General features: G+C 38.1%; 2 protein-coding genes across 4 annotated transcripts in view; one reads left to right on the top strand and one right to left on the bottom strand.

Moving 5' to 3' along the window:
- The first annotated feature begins 1396 nt into the window (after positions 1-1396).
- Positions 1397-10790, top strand: TMEM184C (transmembrane protein 184C). Its single transcript, XM_019472344.1, has 9 exons — positions 1397-1523; positions 1621-1657; positions 3624-3829; positions 4389-4463; positions 5344-5437; positions 6889-7001; positions 7716-7815; positions 8331-8502; positions 8958-10790. Exons 1-9 carry the CDS (start codon positions 1441-1443, stop codon positions 9248-9250), a joined length of 1173 nt encoding a protein of 390 aa, XP_019327889.1. The 5' UTR covers positions 1397-1440; the 3' UTR covers positions 9251-10790.
- Positions 10791-13197: 2407 nt separating this feature from the next.
- Positions 13198-26257, bottom strand: part of PRMT9 (protein arginine methyltransferase 9) — a 24547-nt gene continuing 11487 nt past the window's right edge. For 2 of the 3 annotated variants that reach the window (XM_009280246.1, XM_019472341.1), the window contains 6 exons: positions 22398-22590; positions 18444-18627; positions 15859-16570; positions 14299-14452; positions 13724-13846; positions 13198-13518 (listed from right to left, as the gene is read on the bottom strand). In XM_009280246.1, coding sequence (XP_009278521.1) covers positions 13303-13518; positions 13724-13846; positions 14299-14452; positions 15859-16570; positions 18444-18627; positions 22398-22590 — 1582 coding nt within the window. In that variant the 3' untranslated portion in view covers positions 13198-13302. Of the gene's footprint in view, positions 13519-13723; positions 13847-14298; positions 14453-15858; positions 16571-18416; positions 18628-22397; positions 22591-26257 lie in introns of all 3 variants that reach the window. The other variant, XM_019472340.1, reaches the window with a different exon arrangement.

Here is a 26257-nt window from a genome sequence, read left to right as displayed (position 1 = left end):
GAGACCCGACGGGGAAAAGAGGAGCTGGAGAAGTTCCGCGGTGCTGCTGTGTGCGTTTATCGTGCCGTTAAAGCACAAACGAAGCAAGACGGAACGGGACAGGCTTGCTTTCCCCTTCCGGTTCAGTAGTAGTTGGTGTTCAAACAGTTGATACGATGCTGAAGAGATTGGGGTCAGGCCCTATAGGAGAAGCGCGGCTGGAGCTCTGCCGCTGCCCTGCCCTGCCCAGAACTTGTGTTCTGGCACTTCGTGGTAACGCTGGCACTCGTAACCTGGTATTTCAGGTAGTTCTGTCTGATCAGGGAGAACTGGGATGGTAGATAGAGAAGGCTCTCTTTAATGCTAGTGGTACCGTAGTATCTCATAACTGTAGCGTATCAATTACACGCACATGTGATAGCATTACTTTTCTAACAAAAAGTAAAATTTTAACCTTAAAATGTATGTCCTCCAATTTAATACAGGCTTGTTCCACTGGATGTAAGCTTTTTTGTGGTATAATTTTAAGCACTCGGTGGCAGTAAAATCTGTCTGAAGTGTATTTTAAATTTCCGATTTTGAAACCCTGTTCTGATGCCTTCGTATGTTCAACATAATGGATGTTTTTATCAAAGTGGTATCTGAAATGTCAAAATCATTACATCTGATACCGGTAGAGAAACTACTCGGAAGTGATCTTTGAACTGGAAAGCAACAGAAGATGTGGGATGTTGAGGTACAGTAGGGGATCAGAGAAGAAATTCCCAACAAAAAAACTGTTTGAGAAGAGTCTACTATGTTTATCAGTTTTTGGTACTTAGGATTATTAAGATAGTTATTTTTCGGAGAGCTTTAGTTTAAAATCGTAGCCCTGTGTTTTAGCAGACATATTTTTATATATACATGCATACCTATCTCGGATTGTAAAATGAAACTAGTTGAAATTGATTATGAGTTGGAACTTGATTTTTGAGCTAAAAATACTTTAAATCTACAAGCTTTCAGAAACTTTATAATGAAGCACTGAACTGAGACAAGTTGCAGACCTAAAGCAAGGAATCTGTTGTGGCTTTCAGTAAATTAAATAGTGAGCATTACTACATTTTTGTAGAACGTTTTGTGTTTATTGGTGATGTTTTTGTTTGGTTCTGCAAGAGTTCTCATCTTTTTCTTTAGAGTTTTTACGTTTTGCTCTAAGTCACATCAACAGATTGCAAGGGAGACTTTGGGATTTTGTGTATTTGAAAAGGAGAGTTAGAAAAACTAAATATTGGGATATGTACTTAATGTCCATCTTAAAACTTTATTCACAGTAAAAAAAAGAAAGATAAATTATTTTTCTTGCTCCACTAGTAAAACTTTAAAGTATTAATACTGAAACTTTGGTCTTGCATTCTTCTTTTTCTTTGCAAGGTTGGAATTCATACCAAGGCATGGTTTATCGCTGGGATATTTCTACTAATGACTATACCAATATCTCTCTGGGGAATACTGCAACACTTAGTCCATTATACTCAACCTGAGTTACAGAAACCGATAATAAGGTAACATTTGACATTTTACCTGTGCTACAGATGTTGAATTTAATTCAGACTAAAAATACTTCTAGTAATATTAAATGTTCTTTTGTTATTGTAACAGGATTCTATGGATGGTGCCGATTTACAGTTTAGACAGTGTAAGTGTTCTCTTACTGTTAACAGCTCAATAAAATTCTGTTTGCTGTGGGAGTGAGGGAAAACAGTGTCACAGTTAGCGGAAACTATGCTGCATGGAGAGTCGTAGTCCTAGAAACCTCTGGGCATTCCTATTTATGGAGTACGTCAGAAGCATAGTTCTAGCGATATTGTGTTCTTCTTGTGGAGCTTGTGGGATCGCTTTTGCTAACCCTTCTTAACCCTGTCCTCGAGTATCCTTTATGACAGATGTGGAAAGGGGTACGACAAGAGCCTGCTTTTGGTCCTTCCATCTTCAGTAACAGCTGAACTGGAAACCAGACTGATCCAAGTACTGTCTCAAAATTCAGTGCCTTACCTTTCTTTCCCGAGTTAGGCTTAGTACTAAAATTCTTTCCCGAGTTAGGCTTAGTGCTAAAATTCTTTTTGCTTCAGGGGGCAAAGGGTAAGATCCCACAAAAAATCCACTTCTGAATACTTTTATGTGACAGATTCTATTGGCCACACCAGATATGGTTCATGTAAATATGTCACCTGTGGAGATGATTTCAGCCAGAGCTAAGCAACATACTAAATCTGTGGACTGTACAAGATGTGTGTTTATATGTTGTCATCACCTCTTGACATTGCAAATACTTCTGTTTCCCCCATAAAAGACAGCTTTCCGGGAATTTTTCCTTTGATTTTTCTCCCATCTCTTGAGTGTTTATGAAGTGTCACCCTTATGTACATTCTCTTTTTTTTTTTTTTTTTGAAAGAGTGGGATTTAGAGTATCTGAGAGTGAAGGAGAGTGGGGAAGAAAACAACATTTTCTGTTTCCTATGGGGAATATCAACTACCTCAGGTTGATATTTCAATTTCAAGTACAGAATTTTCCTTTGGAAGAAAATTACCTGCTAATTAAATGAGCTCTAGCCGGGCATTCAGGGACATTTCTGACATACTGAAATCTTTCCCCAGACTCCTGGATCTTATGGCCTTTGCTGCATGTATGTTATCCTCCCAGAGTGCTTAATCTGAGCTGAACATAAAGTTCTCTTCTCAGACTCAAGTACTGCATTCTCAGTTTACTAGATGCAGTATTACATCTTCCACAAAGGTGTTGCAGCATCTGTCATCTCTAGTATTTCCTAACTGTGATGAGGATGTGAAGCATCTTCCTGTAGTTCTAATAAGAAGGTCAGAGAAGGCACAACATTAGCTCTACTACAACCTAGGGAAGCAAACTCAAAAGACCTGCCTCTGTTTAACTCCCCACCCCGCAAAAAAAAAACCAACAAAAAACCAAAAAAAAAAACCCCAAAAAACCCAGTAGAACAGGTTGCACTGAACAGTGCAACAACAGTGTGATACTCAAAAATTGAAAGCTCTGACAGCTGATCCATGATCACAGTTTTGCAAAAAAATAACTTTTCTGTCTGAAATTCTGGTTTAGAGGGATGACTGCCACTTGGAGGCTAATCTGTTGCTTTCTTCTATATTTTGCAAACATGCCAGAACAAACATTTACATGTTAGATACCAAAAGAAATCAAGTTTATACTGACAGACTAAAAACTTAGTTCTCAAACCCATATTGACAATGAATATGTGAATTTCAGGAAACAGTTCTATCTTGTCTCCTCCTAACAGGAGCAGGTTATGTTGTAGGGAACCATCTCCGTAGTTACTTTTAAATGAAAGACTGAATTCTGTGGTCAAAGATACAGAGCATCTCTTGCACAGTGCTTTAAGCATGCTTCCATTTGAAGCAGCAGAGATGCAATCTCAAGTTCTACTTGTATTTTTACAGAATGTTATTTTCTAGCTGTAGCATCACACTCTTATTAGCCAAATGCTTCAAGCCCTGTTTAATTAGTGCCTGCTGTCTAATGAAGTATTGCTTGCTGAACTAGCCAGCCAGTGTTGTCATTGGAATCGCTTTTGTCTTTCTTGCATGTAACCTTTTGTGTACCTCTCTTCTTACAGTGGATAGCTTTGAAATACCCCAACATTGCAATATATGTGGATACATGTCGAGAATGCTATGAAGCTTATGTCATCTATAATTTTATGGTTTTTCTTTCAAATTATCTAACCAACCGGTATCCAAACCTCGTATTAATAATAGAAGCGAAAGATCAGCAGAGACATCTGCCGCCTCTATGTTGTTGTCCGTCGTGGGCTATGGGAGAGTGAGTATATGATGACTTCTTAAAACTTCAAGCTATGTAATTAGATACAAACATATTGGAAAAAGGTCTCCTTGAATTTGCTTCCTTTACTATCATATAATATTTGCCAAAAACTCATGTAGAATCACTGGTAGATCAGATAGCCCATTGCTTTTACTTCCACAGGTGAAGGACCAAAGGCCATGCATGCTTAATCTGATAAGCATCTCTCTTAAGAGATTTTGATAAAGCTGTTAAAAATGTTAAAGACACACTATGAATGTAAGTCATTCTTAAACATCTTCAAACACAGTGAAAATTGCATTCTCTTTGTTTAGCCCAGCCATGGCTAAAGAAGCGAATCATTGAGTATTTCCTGTTACGTATCCTATAAAAGTCTAGGTCTTTTGTGTATTGCGTATATACACGCTATATACTGTACCATCTGAAGTCCTGGAAGCAGAAGCTGAAATTACCATGAAATAAAAATTTAGTTTAGTGAAACTACTGAGAACAGGAAACTTCCATAAGTGAATTCTCTTTAAATTCTTGCACAATGAATTTTGTGTTTCTCTTGCAGAGTTTTATTATTTAGATGTAAACTGGGTGTTTTGCAGTACACTGTTGTCAGACCATTTACTACCATTATTGCTTTGTAAGTACGCTTATAAATAATTAATACTGATCTTCAGGATGTAATTTTGAGTTACACTGGAAAGAGTTTTCATGCCCTTTGTATTGAATCAAGGCAGTTTGAAAGCAGACTCGTGTTACATGCTAAATGGGTCTGGCAATTTGAATCAATCCATGATTTCTTTATGACTTCTCTATAGCAAATGACTATTTGCAGAATTGAAATAATAAATACTTAATGCCTGCTGCTGAAAGCAGTGGGAGAGAAGGTGAAGTACTGTTTATGTGGGAAAGACATTTTTATGAACTCTTAATTTTTAGAGTCTTTTTTTCCTCCTTCTCCCTTTTCTCATTGGCTACAACAATTGGGTATTTTTAAAGTCAGGTTTCATGTAACTTTTTAAATTTTCTTAAACTTTACATATGACAAGCCTGACTGTGTGCCTTCATACATATCATATAACCTGCTGTTGTAAAGGAATAGCAGGCAGTTATGCATGTTGATGCTGAAAGCTTTAATTTCATGAACTTTGTATTGATGGTCCTTACTGTTAATTCTGTGGGACTGTGGAAAAAGTTGCTACTCGCAAAGAAAATCCATTAGCTGTATGTGTTCTAAGAGTTAAAAGCAAAACAGCTAAAAAACCCTGATGTTTAATTGTTGAATTCATTCAACAATGGGATATGTTAACCCTGCATTCAAACACTATTTCTTCTATGGAAAATACAATACGAACTTCATATGCTGTTGGAAACCGATTCTTGTGCAGACCCCCCCAGTGCCCATATTTGAGTACCAAAAGAGATTTTGGATTCTAACAGTTGATCAATGTAATGAAGATACAGCGCTTCAAGAAAGCGATCTTTTACTACGTAGCGATTAACTCTAAAAATTCTTTCAGAATTTGTGAACTAGTGGGAGTGTACGATGAAGGAAACTTCAGCTTCAACAATGCTTGGACTTACTTGGTTATACTTAACAACATGTCACAGCTAGTGAGTATCAAGAGTACATCTTTCTGCTCTTTTAAGTCATCGTATTAGTACTATGTGAATCTTCTATGTGAATTATTGACAGTAATTGTGTTAATGTCTGGCAATTCTTATGGGTACAGTATTTCCCACTGTAAGTCAAAGTTACTATCTATCTGTTAAATACTATAGATGCAAAAAACTAGGAAAATAGATAATCTAAAACTTTTATTATTTTTACTACGAAGCTCCATAAGGCAATAAAGTGTCCCACCTCTCTACCCCAAACTGTTTGATGGGTGAAGCGGTATGGCCCAGGCATGTTAGAGCTGCAGACTTGCCCCTCTGCAGAAGAGATGACTTCACTCACCCCTGTAGCTTCCTCCCAGCACACATAAAGAATCAGCATTGGCTATGTTAAAAATACTGTGTTACAAAGCTAGCAGTAACAAGATCGACAGGAAAAAATGGAAACGGTGCATGCAGTGCTGAGATTCTGGCCTGCCTCACACCTTCTCTTGTTGGTTCAGCTGCCAGATGATGTCAGGGTAAGGGTAAGATGTCAGCCCCTAGGCTTGAAAGTTTCATTTTGGAGGTCAGGGATTGCATTTAGTGGCTTGCTGGGAATGCAGAGGAATCATTTTCTGCGTCACCCAGGGCACATTACAGATGAGCTATTGCAAGAGGAGAGAGCAGCAGCTCTGGTTCCTTACTGCTTAGCCTTCTAGCCTCCAAGCTTCTTATTTCTCTTGGCAACAGCAGCAGGAGTCAGAACAGCATGACATCCCATCCGGAAAGGGCATCTTCCTCCTGCTGCCACCCCTGTGTTTGATGGGTGACTGTTACGGAAGGAGCTGTAACTGCTTTCTGCTGTGACAACAGTCCCAGCAGCAGCGCGTACTTCTGCATGTCCTGGTTGACGTGATTGCTTAATGAAACTTAGTAGTAAGAGGCTAGGAGAACGTGCGTGAAAAGGGAGGATCAGTTCCTTAGGTTTGGCTATACATTAGTTCGGTTGTTTGCAGTTGTCGTCAATAGGAAACTTGTTCCGATTTGCAGTGAAGATTGCATTCATTGCCTCATCTCTCATAAAGAGGCAACATTTGAGGTGCTCTTAACAGAAGCCTGAAAGAACACGTGCTTTTTATGCCATTTTCCCTGGAGATGTGCTTGGCATTGAAAAGATTTTATGGGACCTTCCTATGCTTTGCTTTAGTGTGTAGATAGGTGACTTCAGTTTCTGTCTGCCAATATCATACATTTCAGAAATACAATTTCAGGTGAAAAAAAAAGTCTGCTTTAAAACAGTCAGGCAAAGATTCCATAAATCCAGAGCCTCTTTTCTAAAATAGATAGCTTTTTAAGTTTGTATCGTACCGTGATATATTTTTTAACTGAAGAGATGCTGTAAAACAACTCCCTCACAAAATAAACAAGGATTTGAAATCTTCTCTTCGTTTTCTTTTCCTTGTTAGTTTGCTATGTATTGTCTGGTGCTGTTTTATAAAGTACTACGTGAAGAACTGAACCCTATCCAACCTGTTGGCAAGTTCTTTTGTGTGAAGATGGTAGTTTTTGTTTCTTTCTGGTAAGTGAATTAATTACTCATTACTTCTTGCTCTCAGGGTGGATCATAAAAGACCTAAAAAGGATGGATTTGTTACTGAGGTTAGAGGCCTCAGAAAATCTACCCATAATCTAAAGTGAAGTGCTATGTGGGGAAAAGGGTACTAGTACGTTGGACAGAGCAGTCTTGTTCACTTGAGATTATTTTTTAGACTTGCTATTTTGTAAGGTGATACTCAAGAACATAATTTATTTTAGAAGCTTCACTTGCAATTATTTCAAAACAAAAAATGGTTTGGGTTTTTTTTTTTTACTTTTTAAAGTAAAAAAAATTAACTTTTTGAAAATAAGTTACTATAAGTTAACTATAGATTACTATTTAAGCATTGCTCACATTTAGCTGCTGCTGAGTGAGTGCATTTGACTATCTGAACATTACTCTGGGCTGCAGTAATACCCTGAAAGAGAAGCAACTTGTTCTAATAACTAACTGGAACAACAAACTCTTCTTTGGTTGTGTTCTCTTTTGGTCTTTAGGACCGTGGATGAATGACATCTCTTTTTAAGTCTGTTTTCCTCCTCTTAAAATCTAAATATATAAACAGTAAGTTTTTTGTAAGATTCTTCCTATGTACATACATCTGTACACATACGAACAGGCCTTGTTTACCAGATTTGCTTGCAGGTTTTTTGGCGCTACTGTTACAATAATAATAATAAAAAATAATCTTTATAGGCAAGCTGTGCTTATTGCATTGTTGGTGAAAGTTGGTGTTATTTCTGAGAAACACACCTGGGAATGGCAAAGTGTGGAAGCTGTGGCTACAGGCCTACAGGTAGGAGCAGACAATTACTTCTTAGGAGGAACGGCTATGTGTAAGATGACATAGCTGATCTCGAGCAAATATTGTCATACTCACTTTAATTAACACAGACTAGATTAGTACTGAATTTATTGTAAGTTGGGCTAAGTTTCAGCCAGTCACCCCAAGTGAGTTTTATGTGCAACACTTCTATATCCATGTCTTGGGCAGAAGGAACGTGCCCCAGTTAAATACTTCTGTTGGACATCCTTGCATTTCTTCTTGCAAGAATTCATTGTAAAGCTGCTGCTTGTTGAGTATCTGGTTCCAGCAAGTCAGTCTATCAGGCAAGGACTGATTCCAGTATGTATGTAGTACACATGGCTCTCCGAAACCTGCCGAGAATATCCTACCTGTGGTGGAAAAGTAGCTGATGCCAGTATCCCAAGGCAATTGCAGTCTATCAATCAATTGTAGAAGAAACCCAGAAACTATTTTTCTCCAGTTATCAATGATTAAGTATTAAGTCAGTATCTCTCTCATTGCAGGATTTTATCATTTGTGTTGAGATGTTCCTGGCTGCTATTGCGCATCACTACAGTTTTTCCTATAAACCTTATGTTCAAGAAGCGGAAGAAGGGTCATGCTTTGACTCTTTTCTTGCGATGTGGGATATTTCTGATATAAGAGCAGATATATCAGAACAGGTTCGAAATGTTGGTAAGTAACAGACAGATTTGTATGATCTGTTAACAGCATATGTGTTTCTAGCTTCATTTTACACTATTACCCATCTCCATAGTACCTTGAGAACATTCCATACCAAATTAGTGGCAGCTGCATCCCTAGAGGATTTCAGGGTTTATCTGGCACTTTGCTCTTTCCAGTACTCCTGACTCATTTAGAGTCTAGTTTTTATTTTTTCTTTTAAATAGATGGATCTTGGGGTAAGTTTCAGGTATGTTAGGTAGAAGGGAGGGATGTCCTTTTTGTTTTTTGTTTTTAAATGGAAAGACATCCTTTTATTAAAGCTAACAATGCCCATGTAAAACTGTTATAAACCAAAGACTCATCATCTAATTTAACATGCCTATTTTAGAGTTATGTCTTCAAAGACCTTGGTATAGTGCTGTATTAAAAGTATTAAAAAGTATTTTCATTTGGCATAATTCTAGGAAGGACAGTTTTGGGCCAGCCAAGGAAAATGTTTTTTACTGAGGATCATGAACAAAACGAGCATACAAGTTTACTGTCTTCATCTACTCAAGACCCAATTTCTGATGCTTCTTCAATGCCATCTTCACCCATGGGTCATTATCAGGGGTTTGGACACACTGTGACACCTCTCACAACACCAACGACAGCCCCTGCAGTCGATGGTATTTATAACACTTCGGCTATTCGAGACGCTGAGGAGTCACCCGAACTAGAGCACAATTTATCAGAGAAAGCTTTGGATAAAAGTTAGACTCACTTGTTTGAATGTGTCAAGGAGTCTGTTACGTACTTGCCACACACATTCTGTTAATATGTACTATTGGTGATGAAAGTTGAAAAGCCTAGAAAAGCTACTGCGCAGGCAGGAAGAGGATACGGCTGTAACCGACATCTGAATTATGAATCTATAATGGATGTGAGTATCTGTGAGTACCCCATGAATATAAAACACGCACACTAAAGGTTGCTGCAAAAATTTAAGAATCAACTCCTTAAACTGCTGAACACTTACACATCATGTCAGAATTACACTGACTTTTATTAATACAAAAGAAACATTTGAAAAAAACGCTCTTCTAAAGATGAAGTGTAAGTACTACTAGCAATGGGAAAACTTAATTTCAAGAATGTAATTTAAGGAGGGCAGTAGCAAAACGTGTTTGTATTAGCTTTGGTTGTCCTCTTAATGATGGTAACTTCCACACCCCAATGCTGAATGGAGTGTGGACGAAATGTAACTTCTGTACAGATGCCATCTTCTTTCCTTTCCTGCATTGCTAAATAAAACCCCTTCATGAAGATAATTATTACAGAGCATCAGTAAAGAATCTATACAAAGAAAGCATTCCCTCCAGGCTTCACTGTAAAATTCCATGCCCAGAACATATGGTTGGTGTATCTGTTGTCCTTGTAGCTCATAATTTATAAGTGGTTTACATTCAGAAGAGACAGCCAGGATGATAGGTTTTTGGATTAATACCTTACACTTGACTACTTTTTTTCCATCCTTCTAAAATAAGAATAACGGTTACTATCTTAAAATACATGGGAGGGCGGAGTAAAGGATGTCAAAAAGGAAGTAGAAAACAAAACTGATTTCTTTATTTTGGGCTGCAATGAATTCTTTAACACTTAAGGTTTTTTTTAAGCTGTTAAAGCAGGATATCTTGGCAATGTGTCTGTAGTAATTTGTATTCATAAATTTTTGTGTTTGTGATTATTGTATTATGCTTCTAGTATAGCCTAGATTCCAATGTAATAGTTGATTTTTTTTTTTTTCCCCCACCACCCCAGAAAAGACCTTTGCTAAGGTAAAACTAAGTAGCTAGTCTAATACTGGAGTTGCTAGCATTAGATTTCAGACCAAGAAGAAGTACACTTGGATCAAAATGTTATTTTGCAAAAACCTGACAAAATCAGAGGGGTATTGTTTTTATCCCATTACCAGATTTTTACTACTATTGCATGTTTGCAATCTGACAAAAACAAAAACAACCTAGAGCACTGACCTTTTCAGTGATATCTGAAGTTTCTTTTTCAGCATTGTTAGCATTTACAGAATAAAAGTTTAACTTCTGGCTGTCACAGTAAATTCAGCTGAAGTGCTTTTTTTGCAGTACTAGTGTGATGTAAATATTGCGCCTTACTCACTAGGCTGCATATTTTATAGCTGACTATGTACTTGCTGTATCTGAAGTTAGTAGTGGGAAAGTGCAAATCATAATTTTCAATTTGCCAAGTCATTGCCTTTGTTGTAAATAAGCAATTAAAGATTTTATTTAAACTGTTCACCTTCTTTCAATTTGATTTACTGCTACAGTAATTTAGAGTGTGAATGACACGTGAATACAACTGTCCTCTTCATGGAAGAAGGGGATCGTAAGCGTAACTAGAACAAGAGTTTGTGCTTTCAGTATTTTAAGGCTTGTACTGAAAAGGGAATTCTTGTTTGAGCTTATGAAGATTCAGAATCTACTTATTTCTGCTTGATTCCAGGTATCATTAGCCACATAATAGCCATGTTCTAAAAGGAAACAACTTGTAAAAGCTCATAACACCTGAGGACTTCAGTGCCCCCTGTAGCCACTATTAGAAATAATCTGATTTCCTGCACGTATACAGGTAAAAAGGGGCAGTGGTAGAAGTAATATCTGAAGGATCAGAGCTGATGGAAGCTAAGTAGCTACTATGCTCTAGCTTTTCAAAAACCTCACGCTGAAGAATTTTATTTTTTTTTTAATACTTGAAGTTATGTCTGTTTGGTGTAAAACTTCAGTAAGGTACAGAGAGGGGACTTTGACAGGAAAACAGCTAGTCAGGTGTCTTGGTTGTTTCTTTCACAGCATTTCTAGAAAGCTACTACATTATTCTATTACTACTCAGTTATTCCATGTGCATAGTATTCCTGCATTTTTTTTTTCTGGGAGAAAAGTTATTTTTTCATTGCAGTAGCTTATAGGATCATACCTTTCCATTAAAGATTGCTACTGAATTTCCAAAATAAATAGTCTTTCCATGACACCTACCCTGTCTTTTGAAAACTACTACAACAGTATTCCTCAGCATGACCTATCAAGTTTATTTTAAAAGCTCATTTGCAAGTAGCCCTTCATTGTTACGTTAGCCGTATTTGTTCCTCCATTGTTTTATGCCTAATCTCCCAGCTTTTAATCGGAAGTCTTAAAGATTACTCTTGCCTTACTTAACACACTGAAAACTCAGTAAAGGTCATTTTCAGCCCTTTACTTCGTCTCATTGAGTTAGTGTAGAATATGTCCCTAATTTTTCTTTAACTCATTTTGCTGTCTTATTAATTGCTAAAAAGCGTAATAAATATGCCTAACCACTATTACTTAATGTTTTTGCTTTTATCAGAGGTCTTCCAGCATGAGAAGCCTGAACACTCCTCTATAAAACTGCACTTTGGTGAAAATATCCTGCACCTACTAGGTTTAGTTGTGTCAGACAGTAACTTCGATTTTACGGTTTTGTTTGGGTTTGGGGGGGGGGTTGTTGTTTTTTTTTTTTAAGAAAAGCTGTTTTCTATGTAGTATGAAAAGCCTCTGTCCTACTCTAATTCACTTTATGCATTGTACCCCTTGGATAAAGGATGGTATCCAGTTACTTTATCTTCAGAAAACTTGACTTAGTTGACTGTTACCTCTGTTTTGAGGAAAAAAAGAAAAAAAAAAAAAATTGGAGACCTTTCCTCCACCCTTCCAGAAGGAGCTTTATTACAGCAGTCGATCAGGCGCAGGTTCAGCTGCAGGCAGGGACAACCACAGAGCTCCAGCAGTCCCTGAAGTTAAACTGAGAGAGCCTGTCTGAAACATTTGACCTAACGAAGACTACATATGGATCTTGCATGCAGTGAGATTCTAGAAGAATTATTTGTGGGTGGCTCTTCATACAGGCTGCTGTTAAGGAAAGATCACGGAAATGCCTCGTCTACATTGAATAGACAGCACAGTGTAAAGAAACTTAGCTACAGAAATATCTTGTAACAGTCTTCCTCGTATCTCTACAGAGGTAGAGTCAATGTCAGTTAGAAGCCTTTGTTAGTCTTCCGTTTGGATATAAATTTAATAGAAGGAACTTGTTACCTGCATTATACCAAAATAATAGAATGCTGTAGAAGAGATGCAGGAGTACTGTGGTGACTGATGTAATATTTTATACAACTCTCACATAGACAAGAGTTCAGGCCCATTATATTACCAGAAATGATTCTAAGAAGTTTACTAGCTTTACCTTCCACCTGCAACTTGAGGTACTCAACAGCACTCCGTTTCAACTTTTTATAATTGTCTATGTGCAACGCTAACTTGTGATACTGCAACTGGAATGGCGTTACAGTCCCTACTACAAGGCTAACATCTCAATGCACTTAAGTAGGATGCTTTGGCAACTGAGAAGTGGAACTACAGTTTGAGAAACAAGGACTCTATCCTGAACAGCCACAGCTGTTATTTCTGGTACAAGCATCTGGATGCTTTTTGTCTTACTACAGATGATACGGTAGCAAGAGCAGTCTGCCCCACTGTTGTAGTCACTGCAATAGCTAGCACTCAGGTTTTTGCTGCAGTGGAGACAATACCTCCCCTAACTGCTTGGTAAGATACCCGTACAGTGCAAGTTTTAGTCCATCAGTGGAACCTAAGTATCTACTATTAAAGTAACAAAATAGCCTTTTTGATCAGTAGATAAAATTTAGACTTTAATATATATTAACATCAGTGATGTTATGAACAGTCAATTTATGCATAGGTAATGAACCACAACTCAGTTTACACGTGACATTCTTCACCGTTTAACTGTAATGCTAATATTGCTTTTATGGTGTTGAACATCAAGCACCAGTTCATTTCCAACCTGAACTTGGATGGGCTCATCGAGAACAACTGCAGCTTGTTTCCAGTGCGAGGACTCATCCGATGTATTCAAGCTATGGTCTTCATCTAGATGGATGTGATACCAGAAGGGAATTGCAGTGACTTGGCCAGACTTACAAATTTGTACCTAAAAATATATAAAATATTAATCAGTTACACCCTTTTCAAAGGAGTAAGAAAATAAAGTAGTTCAAACCATTTCAATCCATTGCAGAGATACCTGCAGACGAGTAAATTCTGTACTGAAATTTTCAGCCACAGTGAGCAATTAATGTGCAGCTCTGCAGAACAGCAGTTAAGTGCACTTCTAACTTCATGTATACACAACTCACCTTCACTTCTCTGCTGGAGCTGTTCAACAGAGGGTTCATGAGATCTAGCCTTAAAAGCTCTGCTGGCTTGCTCAAGGGTAGGCACGGTAAAGTGGAGAGATCCAAACACACACGAACAGGTACCTAGGAGTATATACTATAACTTCAGGCATCAACAGCCATTAAATAGTGGAAAGTTAAAAGACTTAATCACAATGCAAAAGTTTCTAGGAATTGCCGTAATGCCTGTAAGAGACAGCCAAAATGCAAAATACACCCTTCTAATCCCTTTGAAATGTGACTGTTGGGATACAAGGCAATGAAGGAGATAGTAACAGCACAGTCACTCTTCCGTACAGTAACACTGCATCTTTCATTACTCAGACAAAACTTCTCCCACACCAGTTCCAAAGCAAATGTTACCCATTTTAGTTTATCTCAAGGTCCCTGTCTGGTCACATAAACCTCTCTTGATAACTTCGACAATATGAAAAAGTTTCAGCTCTTCAGTTTTCTTGCAGTTTACACCAAAACTAAACAGCTAGACAGCTGCAGGCTTTGGAACTGTGCCTGGAAGACACCCACCAACTTCATACCTTGAACTGGTTGATAAAAGGGGCTATATTAAACCCAAGAGTTGGTTCTGTTCCTTGAACAGCACTCTCCAGTAACAGAGACTCTGATTCTACAAGCATCCCATATACCAGCACGTACTGTGGGAAAATCTTCCCTCCACTGTGAAGTAAACATCTGTAAAATGAGAGAGATTTCACCTCTAAAGCATATCATTCAACAGGAATGAAAGAACATTTAACTACATTTACGAAAGGCACACTAGTTCTTCCTCTGAAGTCAAGTGCTCATAAGCATTTGAGTTTGATCCCATTTGACCAGACAGCTGTATCATCCAAAAAAGGAAAGCTTGTCACGTAATACTAAAACTATGGAACTAAGTAATCTTTTCTCAGCGTCAGTATTGGAAATGGTGGTATTTCGAGGTGCAGATAGTGGGATTTATTCATAGCACCAGCATCTAATACTGAAGGACTGGCAGAAATGCTTAACAAAACTGGAAGTCGGGAAGTACATACTGTTGGGGGGCACTGGTTAAGGAGGCAGCATACCCACAGGGAAACAAAACCTGGTGGGAATTTAAGTCACCTTTCTTTAAGTGTTTGACTAAAGTTGACAGCAATACAGGAGACAGCATTTTTTCCTGAAAAAACACCTGAGCCTTGCTTGGTCTCTTGATACAGAATATCACGCTGCTGAGAGCAGCAACACGATAGAAGCTTTCATTCAGTGTAATATCAAACACCTCCAATTCAATACAGATTGTTTTAGGTTTCCTTTTCCTATAGCAGGCCTCTTTTCATAGGAATTGGGTAGCTAAGTAGTGCGCTGTTGGATATATTTTCATGCCAACAGATTTGAGTCTGCATATGACAAAAGTCAAGAGTAATTTCCCATTTGTTCTAACAGAAAAAAATAAATCTTTCAAGTCATCCAAAAATTTATTCAAAACTTCGGAAAGGTAATGAACATAAATTTGCTGGAATATTCTGCCATCACTAAGCATGAAGATGAACAGAGAGGATTCCCTAGCACCACAAAAGGGGATAAACCCATTTCACATTGACTTTTTTTGCTACCCATTTCCATTATTTTATTTCTCTCGCTCTGCATTCCTTCCCACCCCTCCTGCCGTGGGTAACAGCTAGCTTTGTTGCTGCCTCCCTGGCTGTTCTAACACCATGTGTTTGTCTTTCAGCAGTCCATTTGTTCCAACAACAGCTGGACATGTAAATGAATCTGGGTTTTTCTAACCTTGCACTAAAAGCTACCTCAGCTATTACTAAGATGCCGGCTATCCTGGGAACTTCTGACAGAGCAAGCAGTAAGATCTTCCATTCCTATTCTTGCATACAAATTATAAAGAAGTCTATGAAAGTGAAATCTTGACGCTTTTTTTAAAAGATACATGTATACAATGGTCACACCAGAAACACTCTGGGAGGTTCAACCGTTCAGAAAACAAGCTTTTCCTGCTCTGCAGAACCAACATGACAGTAATTTTGTAGGTAGAAGTAATATTTTTCAAAACTTTTCAGATAATTACGGATTCCTAGGAATACTTTTGTCCATTTATACTGTACCTGGATATTGCAGCCTTTTCCATCACCTCCTGCTGGATTAAACCTGATGTCTCTATAACATCCAAGATAATAAAACTCCACAATTTGTCTGATTTGGGTCTCTGTAGCACCACACTTTCATCTTCTAAGTGGCTGAGCCAAAACTCTAACGTTTCCTTAGGTAAATGGTTAGCTTCTGAAATTACATTAAGTGCTGCCTGATGCTGTTCTTTCTCAATAGAACTGTAGGCTCTAACTGGTCCAAGTTTGCCAGCTATAATTGGCAGGATGGAGAAGCCTTCAGATACATCTAAAATGTAAAAAGGATCAGGAGCCACATCTAGAGAGCTCTTGTTTTGACTCTCTTGGAGGTTCATCCCACTGCCATGTCCATCAACCTCCATGGACTGCAAGTCCTTACTTGGATTTAATGACAACAGCACTTTGCCCATGGCAGCTTTAAAGCATTCGTGGTACGGTACATTGTTCAGCAGGGCTATTTCTGTGGATTCCAACACACATACTTGACCGCTGCCATCCTTTTCGCTAGTCGTCTGAAGACCAGCCAGAGCATTACATAATTCAGCCTCATTGCCCAAACTCAGTGTGTCGTCTCTGTCACTGAAGTCCATCCCACACTCTGAAGCCAAAGTAGAAATCTTCTGGATCTTCAAGTAGCAGTCTTGGCAGCAAACTTCCATCATCACAGTATCTCCAGTCTTCACAGAATAATCTTGGCAAAACAGCACCAAAAAAAAAGTCATGTCAGTTACTTCACAGCAAACATTAGTGAAGCAGCCATACAGTGCTTAAAAAAAAAAAGCGCATTATCTTCATTAGTTGTTACTAGTGTGTATGAAAGAATTGTTCTAGTCTGTAGCCCACAAGCTGAAATCTGCGACTGTGCGTTAACATTTGCCTTAAACTGTCCCACACTTGAGAATAAGTGGATTAAGCCTAAATAAGCCTTTCTATGATAAACAGATATTACTTTAAGTGTTCTGTCAACAGCAGAGCAGAACAAAAACATACTGCTGAAGAAATTGCTTTTGCTTTAAAATGCTAAATATTAAATATTTATATTTTAATACCTCCTGTTGACAAAGGTAAATTTGTAGTTACACAGAAAACAATAGCTACAGTTTAGAAAGGGTAATTTATTAAAAATAAGTTTTACTGGAACATTTACGGTGTACAGCCCAAGATGGTCTTTGGATACTCTCTGTGTATGTTCTAAGAAAGTAAATCCACTGATACAGACCAGAATTTCAAAACAAGAATGCTATAGTTTGACAAACATTTCTTTCAATGGCAACGTAGGCTAAGAGTCTCTTCCCTCCCCGACACTTTGAGTTGAACCAGCCCATGGCACTGCTGCCCCTACTGTATATCGATACTAAATTCGGAGGAACTGTGGACTACCCTGAGGGTAGAGAGGCCTTACAGAGAGATCTGGATAGACTAGAGAGCAAGTGCTGGATTCTCCACCTGGGACGGGGTAATCCTGGTTATACATACAATTTGGGGGACGAGAGGCTGGAGAGCAGCCCCCTGGAAAGAGATCTGGGGGTTTGGGTGGATGGCAAATTGAGTATGAGTCAACAGCGTGCCTTGACAGCAAAAAGGGCCAAGATGGTGAAAGGCTTTGAGAGCAAGACTTCGGAGGAGCAGCTGAGGTCATTTGGTTTATTCAGCTTGGAGAAGAGGCTGAGGGGTGACCTCATCGCAGTCTACAACTTCCTCAATGAGGGCAGCGGAGGGGGAGATGCTGATCTCTTGTCTCTCTGGTGACCAGCAACAGGACACAAGGAAACAGTATGAAACTGCTTCAGGGGAAGTTCCGATTGGACATTAGGAAAAGGTTCTTCACTGAGAGGGTGGTCAGTCACTGGACCAGGCTCCCCAGGGAAGCAGTCACAGCACCAAGCCTTTCAGAGTTCAAGGAGCATCTAGACAATGCTCTTAGTCATGTGATTCAGTTTTAGGTAGTCCTGCAAGAAGCAGGGAGTTGGACTCGATGATCCTTATGGGTCCCTTCCTACTCGAAATATTCTAAGATTCTATGAAACAGGAGAATGGAAAATGGGTGAATGGAGAGTAGAGGCTGCTGGAAATGACACTGCCACTGTGTGTGTGTGGGGAACAGTATTCAAACTGAGTCCCAAATGGGGGTGAGGGGTAGGCAGGAATGTTTAGTTTTGTTTTTGTGGCAGTAGCAGGTAACAATTCCTACCTCACCTCCCCTACCTCCCTTTCACAAGTCACATCTTGACTAAGTAGAGCCAGTCAGTAGCCCCACTTTTTGGAGTTGCTCCACAATGCATTTAATTCAGTATAGGAATAAACAACTTAATGAAAAGCGTTCTCCCAGATCTTAAGCAGGTCCCTTATCTGCTTCATAGCAGAGTCCCACAAACAAGCTCTGATGCAAGGACTGTGCACTACAGTCCAGAAACATCATCAGGAACCACCTCACAGCTACTTGCTGTTGAACTTCTCCTAAACCTATTTGCTGCCACTTCCTAGTCTCTGAGATAACCTAACTAGCTCAAAACCAACACGAAACCAAGTTAACGTACTGCAACAAGAAAATCCACAGGACGTACCAAGGAGGCCCTGCACAGGATAGACTGCCTGTTCCCAGCAAGTTTCCTCACTGGGACTTGTAGATAGAGCGTTCTCATCATCAAGATGTAGTACAAACCACACCACAATAGCATCTAGTATTCCTCCTTCAGTGACTGGCAGGCTGAGCTTCCAGGGCTTTCTAGCTGCAAGGCTTTTCAGCTCCTGACCAAAGTGGAAAGAGAAAAAAAAGCATGAGAGTTTCTTTCCATAAATAAAATGTGTTTTTTATTACACTAAGTCACCCAAATTTCTGTACCAGTCCATGAGGGCACCCAACAGAAACCTGAAGTTAACAAGCTGCTACAATACCAATTATCATCATTAGTACTCACTAGCATAGGAACCGTCTTCCCACATGCAAGTGCAATTATCCACATGACCAACCTGTATCCATCAGCCATTAGAGCAAACATGCCTACATCTAAGAACATACATATTTAAAAACACTGAAAACTGCAAGAAAGGCTTTAGGCTGGCAAGGCTTGCCTTATGAGAAGTAATAAAAACAGAGCCAGTCTTTGGGCTGGATTCAAGCCAATGCTTAGGCACATGCTTCACTTAAAACCTGTGTTCAATCAGTTCTAGAAATACTGTATGTAAGCACTGAATTTGCTCGAACAGAGGTTCAGCAAAATCATTACAAAAACACTAAGTCAAAGATCTTTGAGGATATTTTCTGTGGTACCTGGGCTATAGGCTTTGTGTAAAAGCTCAGGCATGTACAATTTCACTACCGGGAAGAACTAAGATCTCCCCTAAAGGGATCAGATTATAAATTCTCCAATACTCCTAAAAGGTTTTGAATATGTAACAGGAATTAAGCCTTCTTCCATGTACAATTTTTCTTCAGTAATTACCTTCTGCTACCAACATTCACAAACATAAAAGGCCCAGCTTTAATGTCTTAGACAGTTCTGGCATAAACCAATTAACAGGAGGTCAAGCACAAGGGACCAAAGATTCTTTTAGTCACAACCACACTGCTTAGTAACAGCCTTTCCTAAACATTTATCAGCTTCCTGATCTGCTTATGTCAATATTTGTCCTCTCTAAGTTTCAATCTTAAAAACCACAGTGCAAACAAGAAGTTCCACTCTAAGAACATGAGTAACTCTCACATGCTGCATTTTTTATTTTTCCCTCTTTATTCTCATTCTGTGTTCTCCAAGAGTTGGTCTACCTCTCTTCTCACAACTGAGAGATGGCTGAACAATGCCTGTGTTAAAATTACTGGATGCTAATAAAGTTCATAATAAGATCTCACTGCTCTTCAATAAAAGTGCTTTGCTGCTAGTCATTTTTTCTGTACATCCTCAACTGGAGAGGAAAAGAGTAAGTTGAAGCTTTGCTGGCAGTAAGCCCCCTGAAGCAAGACAGCAAGAGCACAAGCATGCATCTGTTTCTCTGTATTAAAATATTAATAATATTTATTATATAATATATAATTGTAAATATAATTATATATTAAAATATTAATACTGAGAAAAATTAATATTAAAAATATTATTCCTGATTATTCCTCAAAATCAGCAGGCCCAAGGTTCTCATCCACTGGTTCTAGTAACTGTAGTGTAACATCCCTATCTTGTGGCACACAACACTTAAAAACCCACTTGAAGGCAGTTATTTCAGCTTTCCCTGCTCTCTACCATGCTGCTTATCCCATATTTATTCCTCACATTTGTCCACTGCATAAGCCTTTTTCTATTATTTATGACAATTACAGACTCGAACAGCTCTAGCACATCAGGATGGCAATTTATCAACTAGTGTAGTTAAAGAGACAGCAATGAAAATAAAGCAATGATGCAGGAATAGGCAGTAAAAACCAAAATAATGCTACGACACTTATATAGTCTGAATGAGAAAAAGGTAACTTACATTAAAAAAAGTAAATGGGACTACAAATAGAAGGAAAAACTACAGAAAGAATGCAGTTCTCAAGTTTCCTATGTCTTGATCCAGAATTTCTCAAATATTCCACACAGTGACTTCTCATGAAGATTAGAAAGAGCTAGTATCTGTAACTGTTGGCAAGAGCACAGTTCCTTTAGGGCCTGAAAGTGAGACTGAGCTTTAATTACTGGCTGCTAAGGTAAACACTCACTTCCACTCCCAGTGGCACTGATCTGCTGCCAGCAAACATGCACACAGGTAGTACCTGGCTAGGTACAAGTGTCTGCAGCCTGTAATTATAGCCACATCTCGTTCCCCCGCCTGGGAGGAACTGAGCTGCTGCTGCTAATAACAGCAGTAATAAAGTAATCAGGTAACTCAGCTGCCTTTTTTTCTTTTTTTTTTCTTTTTTTTTTTTAAATTTTGACTTATTATTTCTCTGATCTGTACTGATGTCTTTAAAGCCTCCTACAACTCATTTTGAGAAACACTGTTGTACTGTATTTTAAGTCTTTTTCTCAGTTCTGTCAATTTAGGTCTGGATAGTTAGTACAAGCAGAATAAATATAACATCCCTCTCATTCTTTGAAATACAAGTTTAGAAAATGGGTCTTTGAAATTATCTTACTAGTGCTAAGTGATTTCTTATCTGAATTTCAACCTTTAATAGGTAATTCTGCTACTGTTTGTAAGTATAGCAGGGTTTTTTTATTCCAATAGAAGCACAGACAATTTTTCTTTTTTATTTTTTAGCTGCACTGATTGAACATCCAGATGTGGCCATGACAAAACCAAAAAGACACCAAACAAAAAAAATCCCAGGTTGAAAGTAACCTACCAGTGTTTGGAACTGCCATATTTGCCCAGTGACAAAGTAACAACAAACAGTAACCAATGATTCTGAATACATTAATTGCATTTCTTCCCTTTACCTTTGCTTATGATATCTGACCATTTCATGACAGGAACACTCCATTAGTCTAACTGAAACTTCAAAGGAGCAGTTCTGAAACATGGCTTAAAGAGTAACACTGTTCTTTACTCTTTCAAATTATCTTTACATGTCTGCCAGCAGGCAGATGCTTAAGAGCAGACATCTCTCAGATGAGAGTAATAGTTTCTTATTGATGCTAGATGCAGAAGCAACATTAGGTCACAGAGAGATTGCTCCCAGTAGTATACTGAAGAGCCTTGTCTTATTTCATTTTTAATCTCAGGATGTCAGACAAGCCAACTAGGAAAAGCTATTGATTCAGAAACACTGCAATTCCTGGCCAAGCAGTAGCCAAGAATAATTTCATTTATATAACAGAATCTATTTTAAGCTCTGACTCAATGCTAACTCCTCACCACAGGTCAATAAGCAGGAAACGCGCCAGAGATCAGCTACAAGTGGCTGAGGTCCTTGCCTTACAGTTCAGGCCTATTTAGTATACGCATACAAACGTATTTTGTGAAAAATACATAAAATAATGCTACCATATTTTAGAATGCCATATTACAGAAATACCATAAGATACCAAAGGAGCTGAAGGGTGGAATCAAACTGGTTGAATAGGATAAGATAATTTCTTCATCTCCCCTCTCTTTTATGCTTACCCATCAAGACTTACAGACATTTTTATGCCGGATGTAAAATAAATCCTTTCTCTTTTGTCTTTGAAGACTAACTTTAGAGGAACAAACTAAGTCAGCTCCACAACTGCATAAATCATTTAAGATGGGTCTATTGCATTCTTCCTCCCCCTCCCTGTACGGAGGCTGGTAGTTGTTTGATCCTGTGGTGAGCTAGTTTAGTCGCCTAAACTATGCCAAACAAAGAGCTCCACCTTCAAAAACTCAGACTGTCATCTGATGAATCACATCACCACACAACCAGACAAGTATCAAAACCAGCAGAGGATTTCAGTGCAGCCCCGCCAACTTTGCACTTGTGAACTGTTCTGAAGTTGAACCCAGAAAGCAAATCAGATATGGGTCTCTCATTATTCATACATAGATTACTTATAAAAGACATTAAAAAAAAAAAACATTACCTGCAGATTGTTGAAATCTACCGTCATTACTTGACAGGGTTCTGTCAGAGGTACGTAACCTCCAGGAATACGACTGAGCTTCTCGGTGGTGTAAGGTTCAACAGTTTCCTCTGAACCAGCAGAAGCGTATGTTGGGCTAAAGAACTGCACTGAATTTGACAAGCGCACACCAGCAACTTCTTGCATTCCCACTCTGGGAGTAAAGGAAAAAAGGGAAGAAATGAAACTTCAAATAATTTGACCAAAAAACCCACAGGAAATTCTTCCCAGCCTGGCTAAGTATTTTTAAATGCACAGAGTGTAAGAATAGAAAAACTAAAAAATAATAAAACAATTCCGTGGGGTTTTTGTTACGTTCAGAGCAGCTCTGAAGCACAGAAGTGCACATCACTTTCAAGGATCAGAACTGAACGCTGTCACTAGAAACCGAGAAAAAGCCCAATATGTCCTTTGTCAAAGGCCACAGACTTTTGCCCCCCTAAGTACAACTCATTGAGTCTTGACAGAGAATTAAAAAGAATATACGCTGTGATAGCAAGACAAATAAAGCTTTTCTTCTGCTGCATTAGACAGATAATGAAGGTGTTTCTTTCAGGTGAACAGAACAGTCAGAACAAAGAGAGATATGCAATAGGAAAATGCATTTTTGGAGTCTTTCTGACATAAACATTTCATTTTGCAGTACCTTTATGTATTTATCAAGCACAATCTATGCAGAATAAGGCATTTTTCATAGTTACATAGCTGCAAAGAAAGTCTCAGCATTGATTTCTTGGTGGAAAAGGCTTTGACAACTCAGAATATACATATCCTCTCTTGTAAGACAGAAGATCAATTAGGTTTCTAGAAACAACCTTATACGGAAAGCTTCAAAGAAGAAAGAATGCTATAACTGCTTTAAAACAATTACTTACATACACTGTCCATCTCTTAGGTTTGAGTATTTAAGATATATTCTCATTTTCAAAGTACGACTCAGGAAGTTACATGAGATGAGTCTTGCACAAGCTACACTTTAGATCATTCTGAAAAAGTACATTTGTCTGTGAAGGACCTAGTGCTTCCCATTTAAATGACAGCTATCAAGCAAATCTACATTCTTATAGTGAGATCTAGCACTCAACTAGTTGTCATTTGAACTTCTAAGTTTCTACTTCTAGAAATATTTTTAATTCTGAATCACTTTCTCAGGAACCTCCCCTCCCTGCGAAAGATCTCCCTACAACAAGTATGACTAGACAGGCTGTCTGATAATATTCTCATCAGATACCGTCATCTCCTTGAAGCTCCCGATCGCAGAATTGAGTAAGTTGCCTTTTGTCATAACCTGGATTCTTCGGCAAATATATTTTGACCATTACGCATAGCTAAAATACAAAAACGAATCGGACGCCATCTTTGGAGCAGATTCCCTAGCACTAAAAGTATATGTGACATATAGAAAGCACAAAGTAGTAAGTACTTCACAATAAATACTAAAAAAAATACAGCAACACTTACAATCTTCTCACCTGTTCAGTGAAGTTAAAATATCTAAGTTACAACAAGGATAAGAATGTATTCTCCTTCATTTGAAACTGAATCCATGTATTATTTTAAAAGAAATACTACAACTAAACGAGAACAGCTGCTGTACGAGGCCTATATTGTGGAAGAGGTCAGCAGGTTATTACATTATCATGAACCCTTCTGGCTTCAATACCTAAGCACAGAAGTAGAGCCACTTTATTGCCTCTCTTTCTGGGGCCTAATTGACTAAAAATGAAACACTAAAAAAAACCTGAAACCTGTAATTCTTACAGTGATTTAAATTAAATTAACCCATATACTGGCATATTTTATTCAAAATTACTAAATACAGATGCACTAATGTAGCAGACACGTTCTAGAATATTGTTTTACTGTTACATATGACTCTTGAAAGGTATCTAGTTCAAACTTGAAAAACAATATGTAGTATACTCTGGTATCTTAAAAGTTTTGTGGAAGTCTATATTTATCCTTAGTAGAACTCAAATCTTCTCACAAGTTCGTCGGTTCATTTGTTCTTCTGGAAGTAAACACATTTCACATGGATGTGAAACAACCACTTCAAAGAGAAAGCAATGACTTCAGGAGAAAGTTAAAGCTAACCATAAAAAAACCCCCCACAACAAAATTACATAACACCACCACAGAGTTAGGCCCTACAGTCATTCTAGGGAACACAAGCAATGGGTACAAGCAGCACCAGCTATAGTAAAGAAACATTACAATTATCACCAAAACATCAAGTAATAAAGCTACAATAGGGGGTAAACCAGCACAAAACTTTTTGTAAAGTTGGCTTAAGCACACCAAAAATAGAATTACAAGAAAACCAATATGATTTATCTAGAATTTCACTATATCCTAGGAAAAAAACCCTAAAAACAATCAGAGCACAAGAAATGCAGCATAACTTAAAATTGCTAAAACAAAGGGACAGAATACAAAGCAGAAGATCAGATCAGACACAGATAGATGACTGATATACAAGATTATCAACAATTGGAGTGAAAGGGGATTCCCTCCCTCAGCAAGATGAATCAGTGTTTGATGATAGATTAAACACACTTTTAAATGTACCTCAGAAACAAACCCTCAAGTATTCATAGATTTCTGGGCTCTGCATCTACTTATAACCACTCAAAAAACCCCATTAAATCATGGGGAAAAGCTCAAAGAAAAGTTGTATTAATTGCGTAAGACAGAAACTGTGCTAGATGATATAAAAAGCATGAGAAAAGAGATACTTTCACACTGCTATTTCATGAGGCATCCTGCTCAGAAAAAAACATCCAAAACACAAAGTTTTGCTGTAGATCATGAAAACACTTAAGGAAACGTGGAGACATGCACATCAGAATAATTCAAAGAGATCTGGATAGTTTAAATATGAGAATAGGCAAGTGTTTTACATAAAGCTTAATAGGACTTGTTAAAATAGACTTAAGACAGGTATTCTTACTGGAGCAAAAAGGAATCTCAAACTACAAAGGCAGGAAATTTGAAGTGAAGTTATTCTTCTTCCTACAGCATATAATTAATTTGTGGCAAACATTTTAGTGCTAGCCACCCGACCTTAAGTTATACTATTATTAGTATTAATAATAATGTTAATATATTATTAATAATGGATTGTTAACTCAGCAATCCAAAGTTACAGTACATTAACTTTCATCCTGTTTAAATTTTGTAAGGAACAGTCAATGCCATGTTTCAAGGCAAAAACCTATCTTCTAATTGATGAATAATTAACTTCTCCTAAAAGAAACTTCTTCTATGACCATCTACTATGGGAACTTCTGTCTCTTTCTGGCCACTGTCCAGGTCTACTGCATTAGAAAAATCACTGATGCAGCTTCAGTACACTGAAGCTCCTGTAAAAGTTAAGTGTTTTCTTTAATCTGCAACAAGATTAATCCTAAACAAAATACATCAAGTCCAAACCTCCCAGACAGAGACTGTCTCCATACAGTGACACTGTTCTAGAAGATGAGAATAAAAATGAATATGAAAGTAGTTGATACACAGTCAGAACTGGTCTCAGCAAAGAAACCCTACTGTATGCTAGTTCAGAATTAGGCAAGGCACATACTCAGAAAGATAATGCTAGGTGGGGTTATTAACACTTAGGCTTTACAAAATCCTGTCCTCATTTTCTGAAAGGGTTAGATCCAGCAGCGAGGTATGGAGCAGATTATAAAGAGTGTAAAATGAGGATAAAGGCCAAGTGTTAATCCAAGAATGTCCAATACAGAAATTGAGAAGTAATTTTACTATGTCACGGTTTAACCCCAGTCAGCCACACAGATTAAGCACACAGCTGCCTGCTCACC

The sequence above is a fragment of the Aptenodytes forsteri genome, unplaced genomic scaffold (genome assembly GCF_000699145.1).
Source record: "Aptenodytes forsteri isolate BGI_AS27 unplaced genomic scaffold, ASM69914v1 Scaffold227, whole genome shotgun sequence".
Taxonomy (NCBI): domain Eukaryota; kingdom Metazoa; phylum Chordata; class Aves; order Sphenisciformes; family Spheniscidae; genus Aptenodytes; species Aptenodytes forsteri.
This window is presented reverse-complemented; position numbering and strand designations above follow the sequence as displayed.